The sequence below is a fragment of the Sinocyclocheilus rhinocerous genome, unplaced genomic scaffold, assembly GCF_001515625.1.
Source record: "Sinocyclocheilus rhinocerous isolate Xijiao unplaced genomic scaffold, SAMN03320098_v1.1 scaffold1403, whole genome shotgun sequence".
NCBI classification, from domain to species: domain Eukaryota; kingdom Metazoa; phylum Chordata; class Actinopteri; order Cypriniformes; family Cyprinidae; genus Sinocyclocheilus; species Sinocyclocheilus rhinocerous.
In genome coordinates, this window is record NW_015641009.1 from 240,032 (window position 1) to 264,051 (window position 24,020).

The 24,020-nt window shown below is 37.0% G+C and overlaps 1 protein-coding gene across 1 annotated transcript in view; it reads right to left on the minus strand.

Annotated features, from left to right (window-relative positions):
* LOC107753474 (ribosome biogenesis protein bop1-like) overlaps window positions 1–20,605 on the minus strand; it is a 45,353-nt gene extending 24,748 nt beyond the window's left edge. The window contains exons 1-5 of the mRNA XM_016569626.1: window positions 20,423–20,605; window positions 6,345–6,499; window positions 6,147–6,264; window positions 3,836–3,937; window positions 3,202–3,414 (exon numbers count right to left, since the gene is read on the minus strand). Of these exons, the coding sequence (XP_016425112.1) occupies window positions 3,202–3,414; window positions 3,836–3,937; window positions 6,147–6,264; window positions 6,345–6,499; window positions 20,423–20,605 (771 nt within the window). The remainder of the gene's footprint in view (window positions 1–3,201; window positions 3,415–3,835; window positions 3,938–6,146; window positions 6,265–6,344; window positions 6,500–20,422) is intronic.
* Window positions 20,606–24,020: the final 3,415 nt, after the last annotated feature.

Below are 24,020 nucleotides of genomic sequence, written 5' to 3' on the forward strand. Positions count from 1 at the left end.
ACACACACACACACACACACACACACATTTACATTACATTTAGTCATTTAGCAGACGGTTTTATCCAAAGCGACTTACAAATGAGAACAATAGAAGCAATCAAAACCAACAAAAGAGCAATAAAATGCAAGTGTTATGACAAGTCTCAGTTAGCCTAACCCAGTACACGTATCAAGGTTTTATATATATATATATATATGTATATATATATGGTCACCGTGACTCTGCCAACTAAGACATCTCTTGATAATCACTACTACCTGTGCTGGACATTTCAGTTGGAATATCTGTCTAAGATAAGGGTGAATTATGAACAGGGAAAGACAGGACTCACCGGATACAAGCCACTGTCCGCTGGGAGAAACGCTGATGCTTCGGACCAGACTAGAGTGTCCGCGGTAAACCTGTCAGACACAAACACCAGCAACATCAACATCAACACAACATGCAGAAACAGCAGAGAAGAAAAGCAGACAGCGAGAGATCATTTAAGGACAAGTTTGGGACTCTATTATTTCACATTAGTCCATTACCACCAAACATATTTAGTAGATTTATTAAATTTTTGTTCTTCTTTAACCCAGTCCAAAAGAATGACAGACCAACCCTGTTACATGTCTGCAGTTTTACAGCCCCAGTCTACAATTTCAACAACAAAAATATTCTCCTTCTGATCTTTTTCACCCACGCGGTACAGTAAGTAACGGTTTCCTGTCTCAATAAAATCAGAGCTCACTGTCCTGCCATTATAAAGTCTAGACCAGAAATATCACGAGTATCTGATCTACAAGCTGCTCCTCTGACTGTCATCATCCCAATCAGGCTGTTAACATGATTCCAGACCAGTTTAAGATGACGTACCAGAGACTGGGTGGTTGGGAAGGGCTGCAGGTCTTTGGGTTTGGGAAGTTTGGGAATCAGGTCTTCTGGGTTCACATTCACCTGGATGAAATCAGGACAACATTCTTGTTAATTTGAAGAAAAGCTTTTGCAATGCATTTAACTTCTGTAATGTCATATGCTACTAGATGAAGGCTTGGTTTTATTATTTGCTTTAATGCTTTAAAAACCAGTTACAATATAATATTTAAAAATATAAAAAAAATTTAATAACTTTTACTAAGTAATTATATATATATTAATAACATATGCAGAATATACATTTTATTAAAATAGAAATAAGAGCAATTTTGAATTAATCTGGCTTCCAGTGTCATCCGCTTCCAGCTATTTTTAGCTGTACAAAACAGCTTGCTTTGTTGCTTGACATTTCAAACTGGTGTCTTACCATATTATTTTAATGTATTATCTTAATTATGAACACACTGGTTTGAAAGTGCAAACAGTTTTACCGTTTATTGCACTTTGTTATTCTTCTCGTTATTTCACTACAGCAGATAATGAACAGGAAGTCTCACACATTGACCGAAAACGGCTTACTTTTGCATTGAAAAATAAGGTGGATATAATTGTTTTTTTGGTGATTCTGCAATTCATAATTCTGTTTGGTGACATACAGAAAATGAAGCCATCTTCATCTTTAAGTATTGCCTGTACAGTTTATTTGTACAGAACCGGATGCAGAGGTCTCTCACCCTCATCTTGCGCTGCCGGGGACACAGGTACAGGTCGAGGCAGCGCTCGAACCGCTCGTGAATGAAGCGTGAGTATGCGGGAACGGCCCGCAGGCAGGCAAACTTCTGCGGCAGGAAACTCAGCTTCCTGTCCTCGGGGTCCTGCTGCTCCCATGCCAGTCTCTGAACAAACACACACACAACAAAGAGCAAACGTTATGAGAACTCTGACAAAGCCGGTCTAAAGAACAGGTGCAAGCAAAATTGGGGGCAAAATTTGGTTGTATTTAAAGATTAACTTGCAGAGGGGATGCACGTGTTCACACAGAGTTAACTATAGGATGTAAAACATAAGCAAATGACTTATAGGCAAATCGTACAGGCCTAATGGAGCTGGAGGCACAGGTGTGAAATGATGTGAGCGTTTAGCCAGTGACATTTTAAAGGAAGAGTTCACTCAGAATGAATCTGCCTTTATTTACTCACACTCATGTCGTCAAACCTGAATACATGCTGCTTTTTAAGTTCATAGTGACCAGAGCTCAACATAAAAACAGTGCATATAACTATTCCATATCTCCTCAACTAATGTTATAGATTGTGTGAAGTCCAAAATTTAAATCATTATTTGGTGAATATTCACTTTGTGTGCTTTTTAATGTGCATCAGAGATGTGTGTTATTAAATTTTCTTATCTAGAACTACATTTTAATTAACTATTTATTCAGTGTAAATGAAATAATAGTTTAACATTAATAAATATTAAAATTAATTATTATTTTAATTATAATTATTAGTTATAAATTATTTTGTATATATTTAATATATTTATTTTTTTATTTATATTAAAATTAATACAATTTGTTCTTGGATTTAATTCACTAATTTAGCATATGTGGATTAAACAGATGGAGTGAAACAAAGGCAGCATAAATTAAATTAATAAATACTAAATAATTTTAATTCATTAATAAATATCAATAAAAAAAATTTTAAATAAAGTTTTAAGTTTTAAAATATTATTTAAAATCTTTTTTATTAAATATATTTTAATTAAATATTTGTTCTTGGACAATAGCATCATTAATCCAGCATATGCACAGTGAAACTAGTGAAAGAATTATTTTAGTTATAATAATTATAATTTTATTTTAATATTTAATTTTAGATTTAAAAATAGTTATGAACATTTCAATTAAACATTTGTTATTGCACAATAAATTTTGCTCCAAATTGACCATATTTAAATTAAAACCCACATTTAATGCAAGTAGAATTTTACTATATACAGTATACTGTAATTATTATACTATACTCTTGAGTGTTAGAAAGTGGTATAATATAACAAATTTCTTGTATTACCAGATTTTAAAAACATTAATTTGACTACTTGTTAACATGTTATTAATTTATTGAATTGAAGATAAATCAACATATTTATTGATCACAAAAACAGAAATGTTAAAAAAGTTGCTTTTAGACCAGGTTCAATGTCACTGTATGCATTTTATGGTGTTTTTTTTTTATTTTTAAGTTGCAGCATGGAAAAGCTCTGCGTAAAAAATGACAGCATGTGTGACATGAGAATGAGTAAATAATGACATTTGACAAATGCAGGTGAACGCACCTCTTCCTCTGACAGCAGGTATTCTGGAGGAGGGTTGTAAGACTCCTGATGACCAGGAAGCTTCATCTTGGGTGCTGGGACGTGCATTTTGTGGCGTCCCAGGATGCTGTTGGGGTCCTCCTTGGCCCACAGGTCGTAGTACTGCGGGGTGGTTTCTTTGGGTCTGCGTGGTTTGATCCAACCCATTTTTATGGCATGGACCAACTTCCCGACCTAAGAGAGAGAGATGGATGCAGTGACGGTACAGCAGAGAGAAAAACACACACAGTAACACATCATTGTCATGATTGAGAGCACATGTGTTCAATCATTACTCAAAACACTCGCTGCACACGTCGCCAGTTTACTGCATTAAACACATTGTATGTAGTGACCGGAATCAGCCGGAATATCTTATTTTTTTTACTGAAACGTTTGCAGGTCTGATTTATTTCAGTGTTCTGTTTCAGATCCCCATTATGCCGGCGTTTTAGACCTCTTTCCACTTTAAAAACTATGTGGGAATCATTATTGGTAACGCAGCACAGCTGGGAGCAGTTAGGAGACGAAACATGACTATTCTCATGCCGTTTCCTGATTCACAGTAAATATACGCTTTATAAACGTAAGGTGTGACAAGGACAGACGAACTTGCCTTCTCTTTCTCGATAAGCGAAGGAATAAAGCTCCGTTTGTCCTGTGGTCTGTTGGTGACGGGGTGAATCATCACTTCATTGGAGAAGAAGTCAATCGCAGGCTAGACAAAATGGAGAGACACAATTAAGCATTAATGCAAAGTAAGAGTTTAATCAATGACATCATATCATTATTACCTTACATGCAATTAAAGGTGCAGTTTAAAGAACTGGGGAAATTAATAGCCCTTTTGATAAATGCTTAAAACTAGATGAGCCATAAAGCTTGTGTGCTTAAACTGACAATGAAACGATAGCGCAGATGGAGGGTAAGAAGTCAACCTGTCCAAACGTCAGCTTAACACCTTAAATCACAGCAGGCCAAAACCTTCTCAGAGATGTTCTTAAATGTATCTGCTTTAAACCTTTCTATAAACCTTTATTTTGACATTTACATAAATAAACAATGCAATATTTATCTATCTATAGAAAAATTAGTTGTAAATCCTTTTGACTGTTTATGACACATTTTTAAATTGTTTATTGATTGTTTATATATAATTTACAATTATATATTTTATTAGGTCTAAAAATAAAAGCGCAGAGTAATTTTCAATTATATATGCCTTAAATAAACATCTATAAATACCTTAATTAAATTTGCTTTGCTAACAGACAATTCCTGTGCACCCTTTTGTTTATTATATATTGTTTTAATATAAAATATAATGTATAACTGACAATTAGTCTGTGCATCCTTTTAATTGTTTTATATATATATATATACACACTGAACAAAATTATAAACGCAACACTTTTGTTTTTGCCCCCATTTGTCATGAGCTGAACTCAAAGATCTAAGACTTTTTCTATGTACACAAAAGGCCTATTTCTCTCAAATATTGTTCACAAATCTGTCTAAATCTGTGTTAGTGAGCACTTCTCCTTTGCCGAGATAATCCATCCACCTCACAGGTGTGGCATATCAAGATGCTGATTAGACAGCATGATTATTGCACAGGTGTGCCTTAGGCTGGCCACAATAAAAGGCCACTCGAAAATGTGCAGTTTTACTGTATTGGGAGGTCCGAAAACCAGTCAGTATCTGGGTGTGACCACCATTTGCCTCACGCAGTACAACACATCTCCTTCGCATAGAGTTGACCAGGTTGTTGATTGTGGCCTGTGGAATGGACCAACATTCCACTCCTCTTCAATGGCTGTGCGAAGTTGCTGGATATTGGCAGGAACTGGAACACGCTGTCGTATACGCCGATCCAGAGCATCCCAAACATGCTCAATGGGTGACATGTCCGGTGAGTATGCTGACATAGAAAAAGTCTTAAGATCTTTGAGTTCAGCTCATGACAAATGGGGGCAAAAACAAAAGTGTTGCGTTTATAATTTTGTTCAGTGTATATATAAAAACTTGCTACGAGTACTGTTAGACTAACCGGAACTTTTCACAGCACTTATATATATTGTTGCTCTTTTGTTGGTTTGATGGCTTCTATTGTCCTCATTTGTAAGTTGCTTTGGATAAAAAAAATCTTCTGAATGATTTAAATGTAAATAACCAAACAAACAAAATTGTACGCTTTATACAGTACATGCACTTGTCTAATATAACAGAAAATTGCTGTGCAATCTTTATTAATATAAAAGTCTAAATAATGACTAGAAGACCTACTATTATATTATTTATTTTAATATACCAATGCATATATAAAGTGAGCAAAACCTAACAGTTTATTTGTGTTCCGTTTAATTCGGCATTGTGAAAATGAGAACATCTGGGCTAATCAACCAGACACAGTGAGTCGCAGTCAGATGACAGGTGGCCTTTTCACGCTCGCGCTCTTTAAAGCCTGTCTGAGGTCGACTAACTGATCACAGACAGACCAACTGTGGACTGACTCACTTCCTGTTTGCGCCAGAAAAGACAGCGATGCGCAATTAGCGCTGATGCTTGTAAAGTCGAAGCGGCTAAACGGTGGCCATGACACCATCCAGACTCATTACCTCCTGTGGAGGTCAGACAGGGCTGCGGTGTTTTTCTTAAGACGGCTAATTGCGCTCGTGTTAATGTTTCGTTACTTCATTTGTCGGCGGTGAGCGCAGACTCGGGCTGGGCTTCGTGTGGCTTCGCAAACGAGAGGAGTAATTCGACGAGCTTCACTTTTTCCTCATCGTGCGCTGGGGTTATTATCTAGAAGCCCGTTTTAAGAGGTTTTCACAGACCAGACTGCAGATGTTGAGGTGACAAATTCTGTTACTGTCGGATCTATGTCGATTCCAACACCAACAGAGCGGAAAACCAGATCGGAATACCTCGTATTCGTTGAAGTTGACGTCACCGAACTTGCCCTGCTGCAGACGGTGCACGAGGTCCACCTGCTCATCCGACAGACGGATATCAGCCCCCGTCATCTTGTCTTGGACGGTGCGCCTAGTAATGACAGACAGAATGAGTGTTAAACAATTACAGGGGTTGAATGAGTTTAAATGGACGTTCCAGATGCTCCTCACCAGTAATCAGGATTCTCCATCTTGTCGAGAAACTCATCCAGCTCATCTTTGTTTCTGATTGGTTTAAAGATCTTCTTGCCATCCAGATCGTATCCGATGTGGGGATAATCCTTGTACCACTCCATAGGGATGTTGCCGACGGTGTTACGGATGTCCTGTGAACGAACAGAGAAAGTGATAAAGACCAACAGGGAAACTCATCAAATTTAGATAGAGCAGATCAACACCACTGAATATTTTGCATTTCTCTAGTACCTGCAGATTAAGACTGATTAGTATTAAAGCAAGCCAAAATTTGTGTCAATCTTGGACATGCCCATATGCAGCAATTTCTTCTGCTTCTGTCTACTCTGAATGGGAAAAGATTAAAATCTAGACTAAAAGTATTTGACAAGATCACACTGAAAGTGTTTTATTTAAAAATTGAATGTCATTTTTGCCTGATGTATTATTGTTCCGATTATTTATTCTTGATATTTAAGTGGAGTCTGTGGATTGATTGATTAATTATAATTACCTGATGTATGTCATCTGTTATATAATCACTGAGAAAAAGAATTGTCACACTATTTTCACATCTATTTTATCTCCTGCTTTGATTCTAATAAAAGACTTAATGAGTGCACATTTAAAATTAGTAAAAAAAAAAACATTAATGATTTTGGAGAGAAAACAAAGGAAAACTGAAATTTTTTTTGATTAGTGACCTAGAGATGCAGAACCATAAGCAAACATATAAAATAAAACATTAAATTAAATATTATAGAATATAATAAATATAGAACATTATATTGATATAATTATATAATATAATAAAGATTAATAAAAAGAAAATTGTAGTTGAAAAAAAAAATTCTACAAATATATTGACATAAGCAAACATAAAAAAATATGCATAAAATATTTTAAAAAATTGTGTAAATTGTTTAAAAAATATCACACATATGAAGTTGGAAAAATGTAAAGAAATATTTCAGTGAATTGGAATGTGCAGAATTGTAAACAAATATAATCACAATTATTATAATTTAATATAATTAATATATTAAATATTTTAGACATAACAGTGTTTTATATATACATCAAGGCTCGAAATTGCGACCATTTTGGTCGCATATGCTCCCGAAATTTAATCCTCTGTATTGTCTAATATAATATTTAATATATTTAATGTACATAAAATATTAATACATTTTTATGTAAAATTATTATATTTATATAATACAGAAAAAATTAAATGAAAAAGTTAAAAAAAATAAATACATGATTGGTGACGTGTAAATAGTACTGAAGCATAAATATAAAGTATTACATATTATAGAAAACATCATATAAAAAGCTAAAATATTAGAAAACTAAAACACTCAATTACTGAGTAAATCATTCAAACACTCAGTAAATCATTGTGTAAAGCAGTTAAGTCTAATACTGATGAATCAGAAGTGAGTGAGTAAAAGACACAAAAACAAAAGTTTTGAATAACCACAAAATTATCATATTGTGATCCAGATATCAATACATCATTGTACCATTAGTTGATTGCCAGCCCTAGTAGACTAGTTCTGCTAGTCACACTGAACAGCTCTGTCATTTCCTCGACCTCCTTTACTAGCGGTCACGGTCGGGTTACAGCTGTGCGTCAGGAAGGCCTCAGTTCTGCAGGTGCAGAAAACCGTCCGCTCTTTATTCAAGCTCACTAACCCGCCCACTTTACAGTACGCCACAAGAACATCACACAGCTAGGACTGCTAATAAACCAAGCAGAGCTTTGGTCTGAAAATAGAGATTTCTTTGTCTGGGAAAGACGCGCACACACACTGGTAACAGCAGACAGCTGAAAGTTCTCAGAGGTTGCGAGCGCCACTTTAAAGCGAGTCCTACACCTGTGAGTGATTTCTATAAAAACACCCCTACCATATCCAATTAGGTCCGAGTGGGCAACGCTGTCACGCTTTCACACACAGCCGACAGCAGCTGCGGAGGCCACGCCCACACGCCACTCATCTTCAAAGGCTCGCATCTGATTGGCTAATGCTGACTACCTCACAGACATCTGATTGTAATGTAATCTAAATGTCTACGAGACATATTTACAGTAATCCTATTGTCTGGCGCGACTGGCATCCTTGCCAACTTGAAGGAATCAGTGCCAAGACGGCGAAAGAACGACAGAAGGAAAGTAAGACTTGTTAATCTGATACTTCCTGTGTGAAGGCGTCACAGATTGTCACTGGACCTTCACACAGTTTTCAAAAAGGAAGAATTAGGGACCCTTACAGTGCTTCTAAGCATTGAGACAACTAGTATTTTGGGCATTTAAACAGTGCGAAATCAACTACTGCACAACCTAATGACTTCCAACTTTTCAACTGAAGTTAAATATTATTAGTGATTTAAAATCATGAGCAATCATATGTAAGCACATAAAAAGATATAATATATTAAATATAATTTAATAAAATAATATTTTACATTTTAAATTACACAATATACAGTAATATAAAATTTGTATTATGTATTTGCCTTTTTTCCCCTCTTATGCTTATCAAGGCTGCATATATTTGATAAAAAATGCAGTATGCAATAAAAAAAACAGTAAAACAGTAATATACATACTCACATACATATGTAATATTATGATTAAATATATCAATATAACAGAGAAAAACAAGAAAACGGAAGGCAGCTTTTTTTGAAAGACAGATTTTGTTGCAACAAATGAATAACAAATAAAACAGTGGAATATATCTTCATATTAGAATATTCAGCAGAAAATAATGAATATTAATATAATATAAGAAAAAAAAATATAAAAAACAAATCGGGGGAAAATCATTTATGATTAGGGACCTAGAAATAGTGCAAAATCTTAAGCAAGTAATAAAATATACTAAATATTATATAAAAATATAATACAATATTTTTGAATTATATTTAATATAATATAAAATAAAAAAGATAATGTAAGATAATGTAACATAAGATAATGTACAGTAATATAATGGTATTATATTAATATAATGGAAAAAATATTCAGTGGGATAAAATGTAGGTTGGGACTTGATTTGACCGCAACATATTTAATTTAATTTTAATTTATGCATTTAGCAGACACTTTTATCCAAAGCGACTTACAGTGCATTCAGGCTATACATTTTTTTACCAGTATGTGTGTTCCCTGGGAATCGAACCCACGACCTTTTGCGCTGCTAACGCAATGCTCTACCACTGAGCCACAGGAACATTGTACTGAACATTGAACATATCAGGCTGGGATATGATTATTATTGATACATTTACAATTATAATTCCTGTTTTACAGGAATACAATTTTTCCTGCCTCTATTGTCTTAGTTATGGTGAAAAAATATTTATAAATGATGAAAAATATTTTCTCTAAGCCTCGTTCACACAGACAGCTGTCTATCGGATCACATCACTGGTCATTTGCATTGAACTTCAAGAGCTCAGCTTTATGCAAATGAGCAACAGTTGTTGTCGCTCACAATGCAGGAAATAATGGGTGCTTTTTTGCTGCAAATCGGTGTTATGAATTATGCACAATACAATTGTTGTATTTGACCACTACAGATTGCAAGATCAGAAGAAAGGGTGCTTGTGCTTGCAAGGTCAACAGGGCTCTCTCAATGGGAGGGTCCAAGAGAACTGGACACAAAAACATCACACGCACAGCTCACCTGTTTTCAATTGAGCTGCTGAACGCTGCCTTTATTAAGTGTCAGTCAGTCCAGAATCTGCCCGTTACCGCACGCTCTTATCAACTTCCTGTTCAGATTGCGGTGGGGACGGCGAGATGGGAGATTGACTGCTGATCGTGTGTGCGTTTTTGACAGAAGCTTCGAGGAAAGATGGCCAGAAACCTCGCTGCTGGCAGCCTGCACTTCTACGCCTGATATTTCCACACCACATCATTAAACTCCCAGAGACAAGTGGAAAAAACTCCCTCTTCACAAACCACCTGAGAAATCAGACTGTCAATCCAGAAATATATGCGCAGAGCTTTAGAGGACGGTCTTCGTGACATTTATCAGCTTTGAAAAAAGCTCTGGCTGAATCTCAATTCACATACTTCACCTACGCACTCAAAGTGCATACTTCACTGCTGATGGGAAGTACATACTTTAGAGTATGCAGTGCAATTGTATGCCACTATTGGGATTTAATTCTACTTCATAAAACTGCGTCTTCATATTACCAACCCCATATACATACCTATATAAGCTTCATCATGCAATGTTACCATCTAATCATTAGCATCTAACCTAATTCATTACCTAAAACTCCATTTATACATCACTTTTAACATTCATACACTAAAGCAAACTGCTTCAGCCTTGGTTTTTTGGCCATTTATTGCATCTCTTATTTACACAAGTAGGTGTGGCCAATAATATTTCAAAAAGCATGCATGCAATAAATTTCTAATAGTAAACTATACTTATATTTTATCATTATAAAATCTTTAAATAAATAAACAAACAAACAAACAAACATATATATATATATATATATATATATAAATATATATATTATGTTGATTTATTATCAGTGTTTTATCATTTATTATTAAACTGTTGTGCTGCTTAATATTTGTGATACTTTTTTCTTTGATGAATAAAAAGTTAAAAAGAACAGCATTTATTCAAAATAGAAATCTTTTCTAACAATGTAAGTCTTTACTATCACTTTTTATCCATTTAACACATTCTTACTATAACTTTATATTTATCAAGGAATCCTAAAAAAGTATCACAGGTCCCAAAAAACATTAAGCAGCACAACTGTTTCCAACATTGATTATAAATCAGCATATTAGAATGATTTCTGAAGGATCATGTGACACTGAAGACTGGAGTAAAGATGCTGAAAATTCAGCTTTGATTCACAGGAATAAATTATATTTCAAAGTATATTAAAATACAAAACTGTTATTTTATATATTACAATAAAATTTCACAAAATTACATTTTTTCTGTATCAAATAGATACAGCCTTGATGAGCGTAAGAAATTTCTTTTAAAAAAAAAACATGAAAAATCTTACTGATCCCAAACTTTTGAACAGCAGTGCGTGTATATATATATATATATATATATATATATATACTTGCTGATTATATGTAGTATATATAAATTACTCCAATATACATACATGGCCTTCAAAAAAGAGGGTCTTAACATGTTTTTTTTTGTTTTTTTAATAATAATAAAAAAGGAAGTGCAGATTGTAATGACGTAATGTTTTGCGCTTTACGACATCTCTGCTAGGATGCCTTACCCATGAAACCGATTCTTTACAGGACAACATCAAACAGAGTGGGCCCACGTCTCACAAAGGTGCCCCATGCGTTCACACGTTTCACAGGCCACAGAGTGAACATGACCCCCCAGATTTTCATGAGGGACACTTGTAAAGGGGCCTGATAGACCCTGGAGAGCTGGAGAATTAGGCCACACTGAGAGAGCCATGGACCTCGCTGGGAAGCAGAGCTCATTAAAAATGCGGAAATGCACCAATGTTTTGTGAACTAATGATGCAAACCTGAACACTGAAGTTTGCCTTAATGAAACAGCTCAGCTACTCCAGCCCAATGCTGGCGACAGATCATGGGGTTGATTCCCAAGAAAAACACACACTGATTGCTTTGGTACTTTTGGTGATTAAACCTGATTTGACATTTCTCTATTATACTAATGTATAAAATACAAACTAGAAGCATGTACAAACTGTTTAGCATGCTCCTTTCCTTCTCAACCACACATTTACACAGTTGTTCATGCAAAAATGGAAATGACAGACTTTAGGGCTGGGATAAAAGCAAAAACTGTTAATAAAATCTTTTAAAATAATTTTTTTAACTATCATATGACTCCAGAAAACAAGTATTATTTTAGTATCACTGTTAAAATGTAAAAAATATTATGAACATTTTTAGTTTGTATTTTCTTTTTAATTTGAGTTTTTACATTTTTTTTACATTAGTTATTTTAAATTCTTTTAAAAATATAAATACACAAATTATAAATACACACTTTTTTGTTTTACAATTTTTATTAATGTTTTTAAACAATGTCTACATATATTTTATAAATTTCTTTTTCAGTTTTTATTATTTTAGTACATGAAGGATTCTTATAATCATGAAGGATTATAGTTTATAATCTACAGTTTAAAAAAACTAAACATTAACTTATTTTAAAAAAAGATTATAAATAAAACAGATATCAATAAAATACACAATACAGTTCATTAATATAAAATATACAATTGACTAATAAAATAATCTACACAAATATAAATTCACCAATAAAAATACTGTATAATTATTAACTACGGATGGATTCAGTTTTGGATATAAATAAATATAAATATAAAATACTGTATAAATATTATTTATGGATGGATTCAGTTTTGGTTTTAGTTTACTATAATAACCCAGCAGAAGACTTGAAATATTGCAGATAAGTCATTTGGGCTACTGTTATGGTGCTTTTCTTGCTCTGTTTAAAGCAACAGCACATTTCCATGAGCTATTCCTTTAAGAAGGCAGAGCAGCAGTAAGTTTGGTGTCAGTCAGCATGCAGACGCAGGTTTCTGAGAGCTCCAGCAGTGAATGATTGAATGCATCTGATCATTAAACGGACGACTCAGGCAGGCGGTCCTGCTTTGGAAAGGATGCGGCTCTCTGCTGGGCTCCTCGGGTTCACAGGCCAAAGTGGCACTGGCCCGTCAAGATGCGCGGTGGCAGATGCATGACAGGTTAATCCATCAAAACAGGTCAGGAGTCCTCAAAAACCCCAATAATAACAGGAGTAAAAGAGGCAGTTCTCGCCGTGATATCCATAAGAGCTGTGGGTAAAAATAAAGTTGGTGGTGCTGTCAGAAGAGCTGAAGGAAAATCCGCAGGTCTGTCTTTCAAGAGAACGCCTCACATTTTCCGCTCCTCGACACCGTTGACCTTTGCCTCACGGTGGCGGAATTCCTTGGCTGCGGGAACATCCTTGGAATTGCAGCATGGAATTTGCGAAAGTTGTGACTTCATCTTTCGTAATGAGGTCGAGATCGAAATAATATGGCAAAACAAACACTATTCAAAATGATTCAGCAAGTACTGTTTGTTTGAATAAAGGAGAATGTGTATTTAAACTAGTCTGGAGTTTACCTCATGCACGGGTAAACCAGAGCAGATACGCCGTGTTTGAAGTGATGGTATATTTTCCAAGACTTAGCAAAACAGATCCGTGTGGTCGTATATGGTGTGATAGTGCATAAATATGCAGTGGAACGAATGGAAATGAGCAGGAGAATATGGAGAGGATTTGTCTGAGGCTGAAGAGTTCCTGAAACATCTGTTGATAGGAATAGTGAAGGGACAAGTTATGGTGGGGAAAAACGACATGAGGATTGGGAAGTGGCACAAAAGGGAAAATCAGACTTATAGTAGGGCTGTACTATTAATCGAAAAGTAATCGAAACTCAAATTCAGAATCTCTAACCGACGTAACTTTCCCATGTCAATTATTTCGTTTTTTTTCCTGTTAATACTTTCCACTTAAAAACATACAACGTGTATTCAGCGCTAGAAGCATGTGTATGACCATTGCGCTCGCGTCTCTTGTAGCGTCTCCAACATGAGCATTGAGTCTAGATGCCATGTTAAAGGGATAGTTCACCCAAAAAGGAAAATTTTATGTTTATCTGCTTACCCCCAGGTCATCCAAGATGTAGGTGACTTTGTTTCTTCAGTAGAACACAAACGAAGATTTTTAACTCAAACCATCTGTCAGTCATATAATGTCAGTGGATGGGAATCACGGCTTTGAGAGTCAAAAAAAGATACACAAACAAAACCAAATTAAACCCCGCGGCTCGTGACGATACACTGATGTGTAAAGACACGAAACGATCGGTCTGTGCAAGAAGCTGAACAGTATTTATATCATTTTTTATCACGTCCCAAACGACTCAAGATAATAAACCTTCTAAGTCTTCTTCTTCAGCCAGCACGTGACGCGTCGTCGTCTTCTTGCTTTACGGTGGATCGCAGACTTATAAATGCATTACCGCCACCTATCTCTCAAATGAACCATTGACACTCCTAATTGAGATTGTAGATAGAGTGCAGATAGAGTAGGTAGACTTCATAAGAGAATTTGGGTGGGCCTAAGACTGCAGCAGCGCTCACATGAAGCACTCACGACTTCATAAGTAGGAAACAGGAAGTTTCCGATAGCACGTGAAGACAGCAGAGAAGCGCTCTCGCTCAGCACAGTGGAGTGCATCGTTTTGTTAACTTTGTGGTTTATTATCTTGAGTTGTTTGGGACGCGGTAACACACGGCCTTCTCACAATATATTGCTTTACAGATCTATCACTTTTGCTGCTCAGAAATGTTCAGCAATCATGTTGCAGCAGCACGTATCAGAAGTTCAGAGCTCCGACACTACATGCGTACTGCGCCCGAGCCCAACTGAACCGTGCTCTGGCCCACCTCTTCCAACCGAGCCAGGGACGGCTAAACGAACCACGCCCGAGCGTGGCACGGAGAGATCACACTAGTCAATTGAACCGGGCTTTGGGGGTCAAATGCGCTCGGGCACGATTAAGCTTGCCTAGTGTGAGTACACCCTTATTCTCCCGCATCCCGCACACACAAGTCTCTACCCGCCCATCAAGTGTTGTCGCGCGCCGCACTCTGCTGCGTTGGGTCCCGCGATGCAGGTCTCTACTCGGAAGGTGCCTGTTATAATGTTATGATCGAGGCTCTGGACTCTGAGCATAACTTAAGGGGGTCTGAATACTTTCCGTACCCACTGTATATATATATATACACACACACATTTCTATTTATTTAGTTTATTTTTTTAATGAATAGACCTATATATATATATATATATATAAATGAGAAAATTGTTTTATGTGTATATGAATATACATGCGTGTAATATTTGTAAAAAATTTAATTTAAAATAACTAATTTAAAATGAATAGAAAGGCAAATATACAGTATGTACATATACAGACACAAAAATCACACAAATAAACACTTTTCTTTCTAAATACGAATGTCTTTTCAATTTTACTGCTAGATTCCCGCCAGGTTCCCAAAATACCCCGTTGGTCTGTCTGACAGGGCATTACATCATGAGGGAACCCACCACTACTTGCACTGAAATGAACAAAATTACTCACAGTCACTTTCTTAAAAGCTGACAACAACCTGAAGCCGTCTAGACAGAAGGAAAGAGCAGACAGCCTCATTGCTACCAAATGCATCAAAGCATTCAAATGCCCATTTCTAGCGGCCGGTTCTAAGCCACAGAGAACTGCCTCCTGACACAAAACAGAAAACGTCGATCTCTAACAGGGGCAAAACACACGGGAATAATGACACAGGACACAACGTTTTTCCACAGAATGGAAATTATATGCTTGCTGAGAATGCGACGTCACTGATCGGCCGCGCTGCCAAAGTGAGTCAGGCCTACAGGCCGATTGGTGTTTGAAGTCGAGCAGAATGGGCTCATGGGAGAAAGTTGCATCCTCCCAGTGTCAGTAAGAGTGATTCAGGTCAGGCTTGCGTGTGTGAGTCAGGATGAGCCGTAATCCATCGTGGCAGAAGACCGAGCCGCTTGATGAAGGTGCAGAATCGTTGCATTACTGCAGCTTCAGCAACTCATTCATTTTTCTTCTCCTCTACTCTTCTTTCCGCATTTCTCGTTTGGCTCCAGCGCTCAAAGCCAGAGCGCAAAGCATCCCACCAGCATGCGGTCACTCGGGAGCACTGAATGTAAGTTGTTTTTGGAGCGGGAACCGCATGCCTGGAAGTGAAGCATTCCCACACGGCTGCCTGAACGAATCCTGGAAGCGCGGGGGAAAATATATATACGTATTCTCGAAAAGAGTTAAAAAGAAGAGTCTGCTTTCAATTGGAGGACTGTGTCACACTATTTGACCTTAAACATCTGCGACTCATCTTTCAAGCAACTATTTGGGGCCAGGTTATCACCCTTTTTTTTTTGTCCTGTACCAGGTCATATTCACCAGCAATGAGCTTTTTAGGTGGACCAGTAAACTTTTTAGTGTGAGGTTCTGAGCCATTGCACATACCAGTTTACTCTTTTGTTTGCAAGTACTCAACACGGATCAATTTTAATGTTTACACTTGATCATTTGTTTTTAAGATACATTAAACATTGACATCACAAACCCTGATAAACCCCGCCCCCGGGAACATGCAACAAAGGGGGCTGCTTTAGAGAAGAGAAAGAAAACTAGGGGTGCACGTAAAAATCTATTCATATATAAATCGCGATTCTGTCTTCTAATGATTCTAATGGATTCACAAGTTTCAAAATCAATGTTCTAAAGCAGTGGTTCTTAATACTGTTCCTCGCATCCCCCTGCTCTGCATCTCTCTCTCTCTCTCTCATTCAGATCATCAGCTTAGTTTAAACAATGAACTGTTCCATTTATACACTTATTTTCACATAGCTATGAGAAGCGTTATACATGGACGCTGTAGACGTACTGTATTAAAACTTAATCAGGATAAAACCGTATATTGAAAGCTAACAGAAGCAGTAGCATTTACAAATAACAGTGTATCTAAAAGTATGAGACAACAACAAACAAAAATCATACCATTAAGAGCCATGCTTGCACAGGTTCTGCACAATCCTCTTCACTAATATCCTCTGCGTCTCAATCAGGGTCAAACAGCACACTTGGCCGCCCACGAGCAGACAGATCAAGACGAGTCCATCTGCTTTATTTTGCAAACCACTTCTTCACTTTCATTCAACTTATCTACGGAGACTCCCAGGCGGGCCGACACGGCGAGTGTCTAATCGTGATGCCGACATCCAAAGATGTTCCTGTCGACAGATCCCAAACAAACAGCACATTTACAGCGCAGCGATGATTTCGAAATGACTGATACGGTGGCAGCCAAGTTTCCCCATGACAGTTAGTGAAAGCAAACAGCCACCTAAAAGGGACGGTTATTAAAAGCAGAGATATTAGACCCAGGCTCTGATAATGCCTTAAACAGCTGAAGGAAGGGTTACGGATGTGGCGCATCGACTGCAGGGCTTGCGGTCGGAGTCCCTGGTCCCTGTACAAGCAGAGAGGGTCTATTAGGAAAGTGTGTTTGATATTTCAGACGTTTATGGATGTGTCTGGTTGACCAGGCCGATCTCGGCATATGGGAGCATGGTTGGGCGATACAGCACCTGTACGTCTGTCAGATGGACGGCAGTGAAAGTCCTGAGGGACGACGAGCCCCTTGTTTTTACTAAGAGACTGACTGACCACCAATGCTGACAGACGCAGTACCAAAAAGTTGGGAAAAAACCTTAAGAGAAGCAGCAACGGATGACAGTATGGCTTTCGTGTGGGTCTGGAAAGTTACCGGATTTAGATGGGTAAAGCAAAGCATCAAAAATAAACCAAAATGACGTACTACAGCATTTTAGTGCCATTTTTAAAAAAAATTATGAGATTAAAAGCTCAATATTGCCTGAAAGTAGAAATATTTGAGAGAGAAAGAAGAAAAAATGATCCCAATATTACTAGAAAAGGCATGATTATCTGGATCCGTTCTGAATTATTACTAGTTTATATGTATATGAATTAGCAATACAGTATATGCAGTGGTGATTTAGTAAACTGAATTTATTTAGGAGAAAGAACTAGACAGAAATTCGGTTTATGTTCTCATAATATTAACAGTAGAGTTCGGAAAGATTTCGTAAAAACGAAAGTTTGGAAAGTTACTGGATTTAGATGTGTAAAGCCAAGAATCCTGACTGCAAAAATTTTTACATTTCAATTTCAAAAGCTTTATTGTCTATCCCCAGTGGGGTAGAAAATTGTCTTCAGACAAAAGGCTCAACACACAAACAGCACAAATAGTCCTCACAACAACAAACTACATTACATCACAAAATCACAACTAAAACAATACATAAAAAAAAAAAAAAATTTAAGATCCTATTTAAAATACCAATGGCAGGTGGAATAAACTTCTTCTTATACCTGGCCCTTTTTACCAAAGGCACTTTATACCGTCTGCCGGATGGAAGTAGTTGAAAAGAACTATACAGAGGATGAGAAGAGTCTCCCACAATAACAGAGGCTTTCCTTTTTAGTGCCACAGTGAAAAGATCAGTGAGAGGTGTAACAGCATTTTAGTGCAACGTAAAAATTGCAGAAGAAATTCAATGATTATACAGATCAGTGCTAATTAGATTTATTAATAGTATCTGGAAACTGTAGAGATGTAGAAATGTATATTTATTTAGGAGAAAGAACCAGAAAAAAACCCTACATTTTTGTTCAAATAATATTAATTTAATGTTAATTTTATAATTCTACAACTTCATTTTCATAATTCTGATTTGTTCTCAAAATATTATAATTAAATATTTAAAAAGTAGAATAAAGGAGTAAAGTCATGTGCGAGTAAAGGACACAACAGATAGCTGCTTTATAGCAGAAACTGAAGTTGTAATTCTAATAGAAAATTATAGTGACACTGTTTTTCATGTTTAAAACTGCAAAGCTTTAATAGTTATTGTTTCAATTCTATTGTATAAGGTGCTATATAAATAACTGGTGTGACGTAACTTGAGGGCGAATCGCAAAGCTGGTGCAAACATATCCACATCGCTATGATCAGATGCTTTCTTGGCTGCTGTTTTCTCACCGCTGACATTTCTGTTCTGGGTTTATTTTGTTATTGATAGGAAAACGCGCAGCACATTTTTACATAATCATCAAAATGGGTGGCATCAGGATGTTTGTTAAAGCCCAAAGTATATGCTAGCGTATCCAGAGAGTCGAACGGGTAGCCTTTCAACACAGGCGCTCTTTAAAGCTTCATCCATATCCAGTGTCTGCTCTATTTTTCCCCATAAGTTATGACCAATTACAAATATTTTTGAACTCTTTTAAACCAAAGCTGGGCTATCCCATACCCTCTTGCTCACAAGTGTTGTCTCTTTAATTTAGTTTTCTACTGTGAAACAGCCTGGGACAGTGTTGCCACCTTGTTGATTACTGTAAAACAAATTTAATGCGCATGTGCGACCTGTGCGTACAAAGTACACACGGTTACAAAAATCGTGTGATGCGCATACAGTATGCGTGTACTATTCTGATGACAAAATTCGCGTCATGCGCACTGTAGGCTGTCCCTCGTGTATGCTTAAAAAGAGAAGTATACTTTGGGCTTAACAGTGAACTGCTGCTCAGGTGTTACAAACTTCTTTTTACCCCTAATTGAAGAACAAAAAGAACTTCGCCATGAGTATATTGATGCATTTAGAGATATTGAAGTGACAGTTCACACAAAAAATGAAAATCCGGTTATCATTTACTTGTTCCTATCCTGTACGAGTTTTTCTTTCTTCTGTTGAACACAAAAGAAGATATTTTTAAGAATGTTAGTAAAGAAACAGTTGATGGTAGCCATTGACTTCTATAGTATATTTTTCAATGCTGTGGAAGTCAATGCCTACCATTAACGGTTTGGTTACCAACTGTGCCTGGTTGAACTATCTTAAAGGGTAAAGATTTTGGTAAGCGTGTGGGAGATCAAGATTTGAATCTTGGCCAAACAATACTCGGGGACAGCAAATACATAAACGTTGCAAAAAGCATTTTATGGCTGCTGTGTACAGATCTGACTCCCTTTGCAAACTAGCAGGGCCTTGGTGGTGAAACACCTGAACATTTCTGCTGTTTGCTTTGAGAAGCGATGACTGACCCTCTCAAAACTGGTGCATTTATAACATCAATTAATCTGTAAAGTTCTCCAGGGGCAATTTATGAAATCTAGCTTGAAATTGAAAAACGTGGCCATTTCAAATTCAATAACGTGTTTAGGTGCATTAAGTAACTTGATTTATGATTGCATGCTGGCACAGAATATTTTCCAGCAGCAGTGCTGATTTGACGGAGAGCGTTTAACGCGAGGAGACGCCGGTTCTCGATGGGCACCGGGCAGGAGAACTGCTTAAGACGGGATTTATGGAAGCGGTTCCACGGCTTACCCACTCGGCACGGGCCACTGAGCGACTAGCCATTTGCAGACGGAGCAGCCTGTGTCTCCTCCCCACAAATGCAGGTTTGCATTTCCCTCTAATGGGATCATTTATAATCGCAGTAAACTCAAACTCCGCAGTGGAACGCTGCCACATCCACACTTTCCATGAGGTCCATCCAAACAGGGCCATGCGTCTGCAGCAGGAATGCGTGCAGACGTGTTAGCGCACCGCATCCCCGTGCGCACTAATGTGGGTGAGTGGCAGCTGCGCGCAGGCCATTAGGATGCCGCTAACATCCACCGCTAACAGCTCGCTGGAAAAATCAAAATTGGAAAATGATCATGGAATAATACCCAAAACCAAGCATCCCGCGTAAGGAATATGAGAAACTGAGCGGGACCCAAAGAGCTCTCCAAAACGCAGCACTTTTCACATTTGCTGCTCACTTCATTTCGAGTTGTAAAAAAAACATATTAAATCGTCAATAAAAGCAAACACTCGAGAAAATAATGACAGAAAAAGATGTGGAACAAGTGATGAAGTACAAACAGTTATTCAAAATTTTAAAAATGAACTAAAAAAATATGCATAACAATTCATTATTGCATTGTACGGGCTTAGACTTAAGGGGCCTTTGAGATATATATGCAGAAATGTAAAGATTAAGGTACAATCCCTAAAGAATTAACATGACAACCTTTTCTTCTGGTTTCTAGTCCTACAGTAACCTCATAACCCCCAAAATTAATATTGAACAACAAAATTGTTCAACAGCAGGCAAAAAAGTAGCTTAGTCCAGAACAAATGTTAAAATAAGAGCTTTGAGAGTCGGTGGACGTGTGTAAAATGCACGTGTGGATGGACTGCTCTTAATTAGGTCTTCCGGCCTTCATAATACAATGGAAGAAACCAACTCAGAGTCTCTGTAGTTCTGGCCTGTTTATATGCTTTACGCACTGTAAATGTACCCGAGAGAAAACACGTCATAAAAAAAGAACAGGAGCGCTTTAACAACGGAAAAGTCACAAAAAGAGCAATGAGAACAAAGGCCTCAGCCAGTCTAATTGCTTTTATTTGTTCCCTTCATATGACTCCGCCTTCTCTTTTGAATAAATTAACTGAAGTCATCGCCGATCTCAGCAGGTCCCGCATGCGTGTGTGCGAGCCGAATCACGTCTGGCTTAGATTAAGCGGTCTCTGCCGGTCTGAAAGCGATACAGGGGCTCTTTTGGACCCGTCCAGACAAATTCCCCCAAAAGCTTACGGATCCGAGTAGCCGATCACAGTACGGCGCACCCCGGGTGTTTAACCAAACACCGAAAACCCTGCGGCCTGAGAGGATCGGAGCCCAGAAAGCGTTTTTCTGCTGGATTAGATGTCGCAGAGCACTGGAGGAGGTCAGTGGGAGCTAATGGCAGTCAGATGGGATGCCGTTTCTCTGCTTTAAGCGGGCCGACGGCGAGATAACGAGCGTTGTCATTCGTTACCCCAGAGGTTGATCTTTATGAGGTAGCGAGACATTCCATCTCTGCTGTGGTCTCGCTCAACCCTAATGAATGTCGTCACGTTATGACCTGGTTCCTGTAATGACTCGTCCCGGGATATACGGACTGCCGCGGTGAGCTCTTGCTTTAATGACTGAAAGGTCACAGCTGGGGTATGGAAAGAAATATTACTGTGTCATTGCGGTCATGACTGTGACACTAAAAGACATAAATGCTTCGTTGAATGTACAGTGCTTCATACAGTGACAAATGCACTTACTTTTTTACTAAATATAAGCCTAAAAAGCTTGCCAACAGGTGCAGAACACAAAAGTGTCTTTTAAAAGACTGTCAAGAAAAACAAATCCCTAAATCTACCAATATGACAAAAGAACATCTCATTATGTTAGTACACAATTTTATGAACTTTCAAGTTAAGAAAAATAAATAAATAAAGAAGAGTAATGAAATATCCCTTTAAGGGCAAGGTATTGCAAAACAACCTCATGATATGATACAAGTCATGATGATTCAATTTTTCGCAATGCATTAGGGAAAAAAATATGAAACAACATGAGTTTATTTCTCTCTCATGTGGTTTGGCCTTGTTTTCTCTTAAATAATATGAAAAGTTAAACATTAATGCACAAATCAAAAAGTCAATATATACAACTGTTCAAAAGTTTGGGGTCAGTGTGATTTAAAAAAAATAAATTAACATTTAATTAGCAAAGATGAATTTAATTGAATTTAATTAATCAAAAGTGACAGTAAAGACATTTATAATGCTACTTTTCTATTAAAGGAGTCATATGATGTTACTGAAAAGAACAAATGTTACGCCCCTTACCATACTGTGATGCCGTCTCCCGGCATGACCAGACAAAACCAATAAAACCCATTACAAATGAGGCATTTGTTGCATCCAGAGGGGACATAATTACGGATTATAATGACTTATACTGTCTTTTTACGCGCTGCGTTGCATCGTTGCATCGTTGCATGGTAAACATAAAACCATGTCTGCATTTGTGATCAGAGAAATGACAAACAACAAGCGCTACTCTACACCTAAATCCTTTAAATGAAAACGTACTTACAGACTGTGAATCAGAACAGCCGGCATTGTTGTATACTCTCCCAGGATCAGGAAACAGTTCTCCATAAAATGCGCTGCACACAACTTAATATTTGGGTTGAACTGTTCTGGAACAGTGTTGTAAATACAACTTAACCACTGATTTCTAGTCGTGTCCTTCCAAAAGACAAAGAGAAAGGAAAAATTGAAATCGCATCATATTACCCCTTTAATCAAATTATCTTGAAAAATGGGTTTCAAAAATTAAGCAGCTCAACTGTTTTCAACACTGATATTAATAAGAAATGTTTCTTGAGCAGAAAATCAGCATATTAGAATGATTTCTGAAGGACCATGTGACTCTGAAGACTGGAGTAATGATGTTGAAAATTCAGTTTTGCATCATAGCAATATAGTACATTTTTAAATATGCTCGAATAGAAAACAGTTATTTTAAGTCGTAAATAATATTACACATTATTACTGATTTTACTCTGTTTCTAAACAAATAAATGCAGTCTTGGTGAGCATAAGAGACATCTTTTAAAAACATTTTAAAACAATCTTGTTGACTCCAATACTGTAGAGAGAACAATACTGTAAGGATAAAAAAATATATATATAAAATTCAGAAATAAAACTTACATCAATATTTGACTATATCGGTAATGCTTTACAACATAAGAACCTAAAAAAAAAAAAAAGAGAACTGGGATTTTAGTGAATCTTTTAATTTTGATGGTTGATTTTAAATTATACCCACTGATTCAACTCACCATTCATATATGTTCAGAAGAGCCACCATCACTACATTTTCATATAGTTTTGGAATCATATTGTGTTATGATTCCAATATTTCACTCACCTCACAGTTTGACTCCTAAACCAATTTCTTAGTCAAGTTATTTACAAATACCAAGCAAATCAGTTCAAACCAAATGATCTGATTCAAAAGAATGATTCATTCGCATGAGAAGCAAACACACAACAATATCTGAGACTTCAAAACAGTGACGCTTTCATAGCGAAGCGTTTGCTCGCC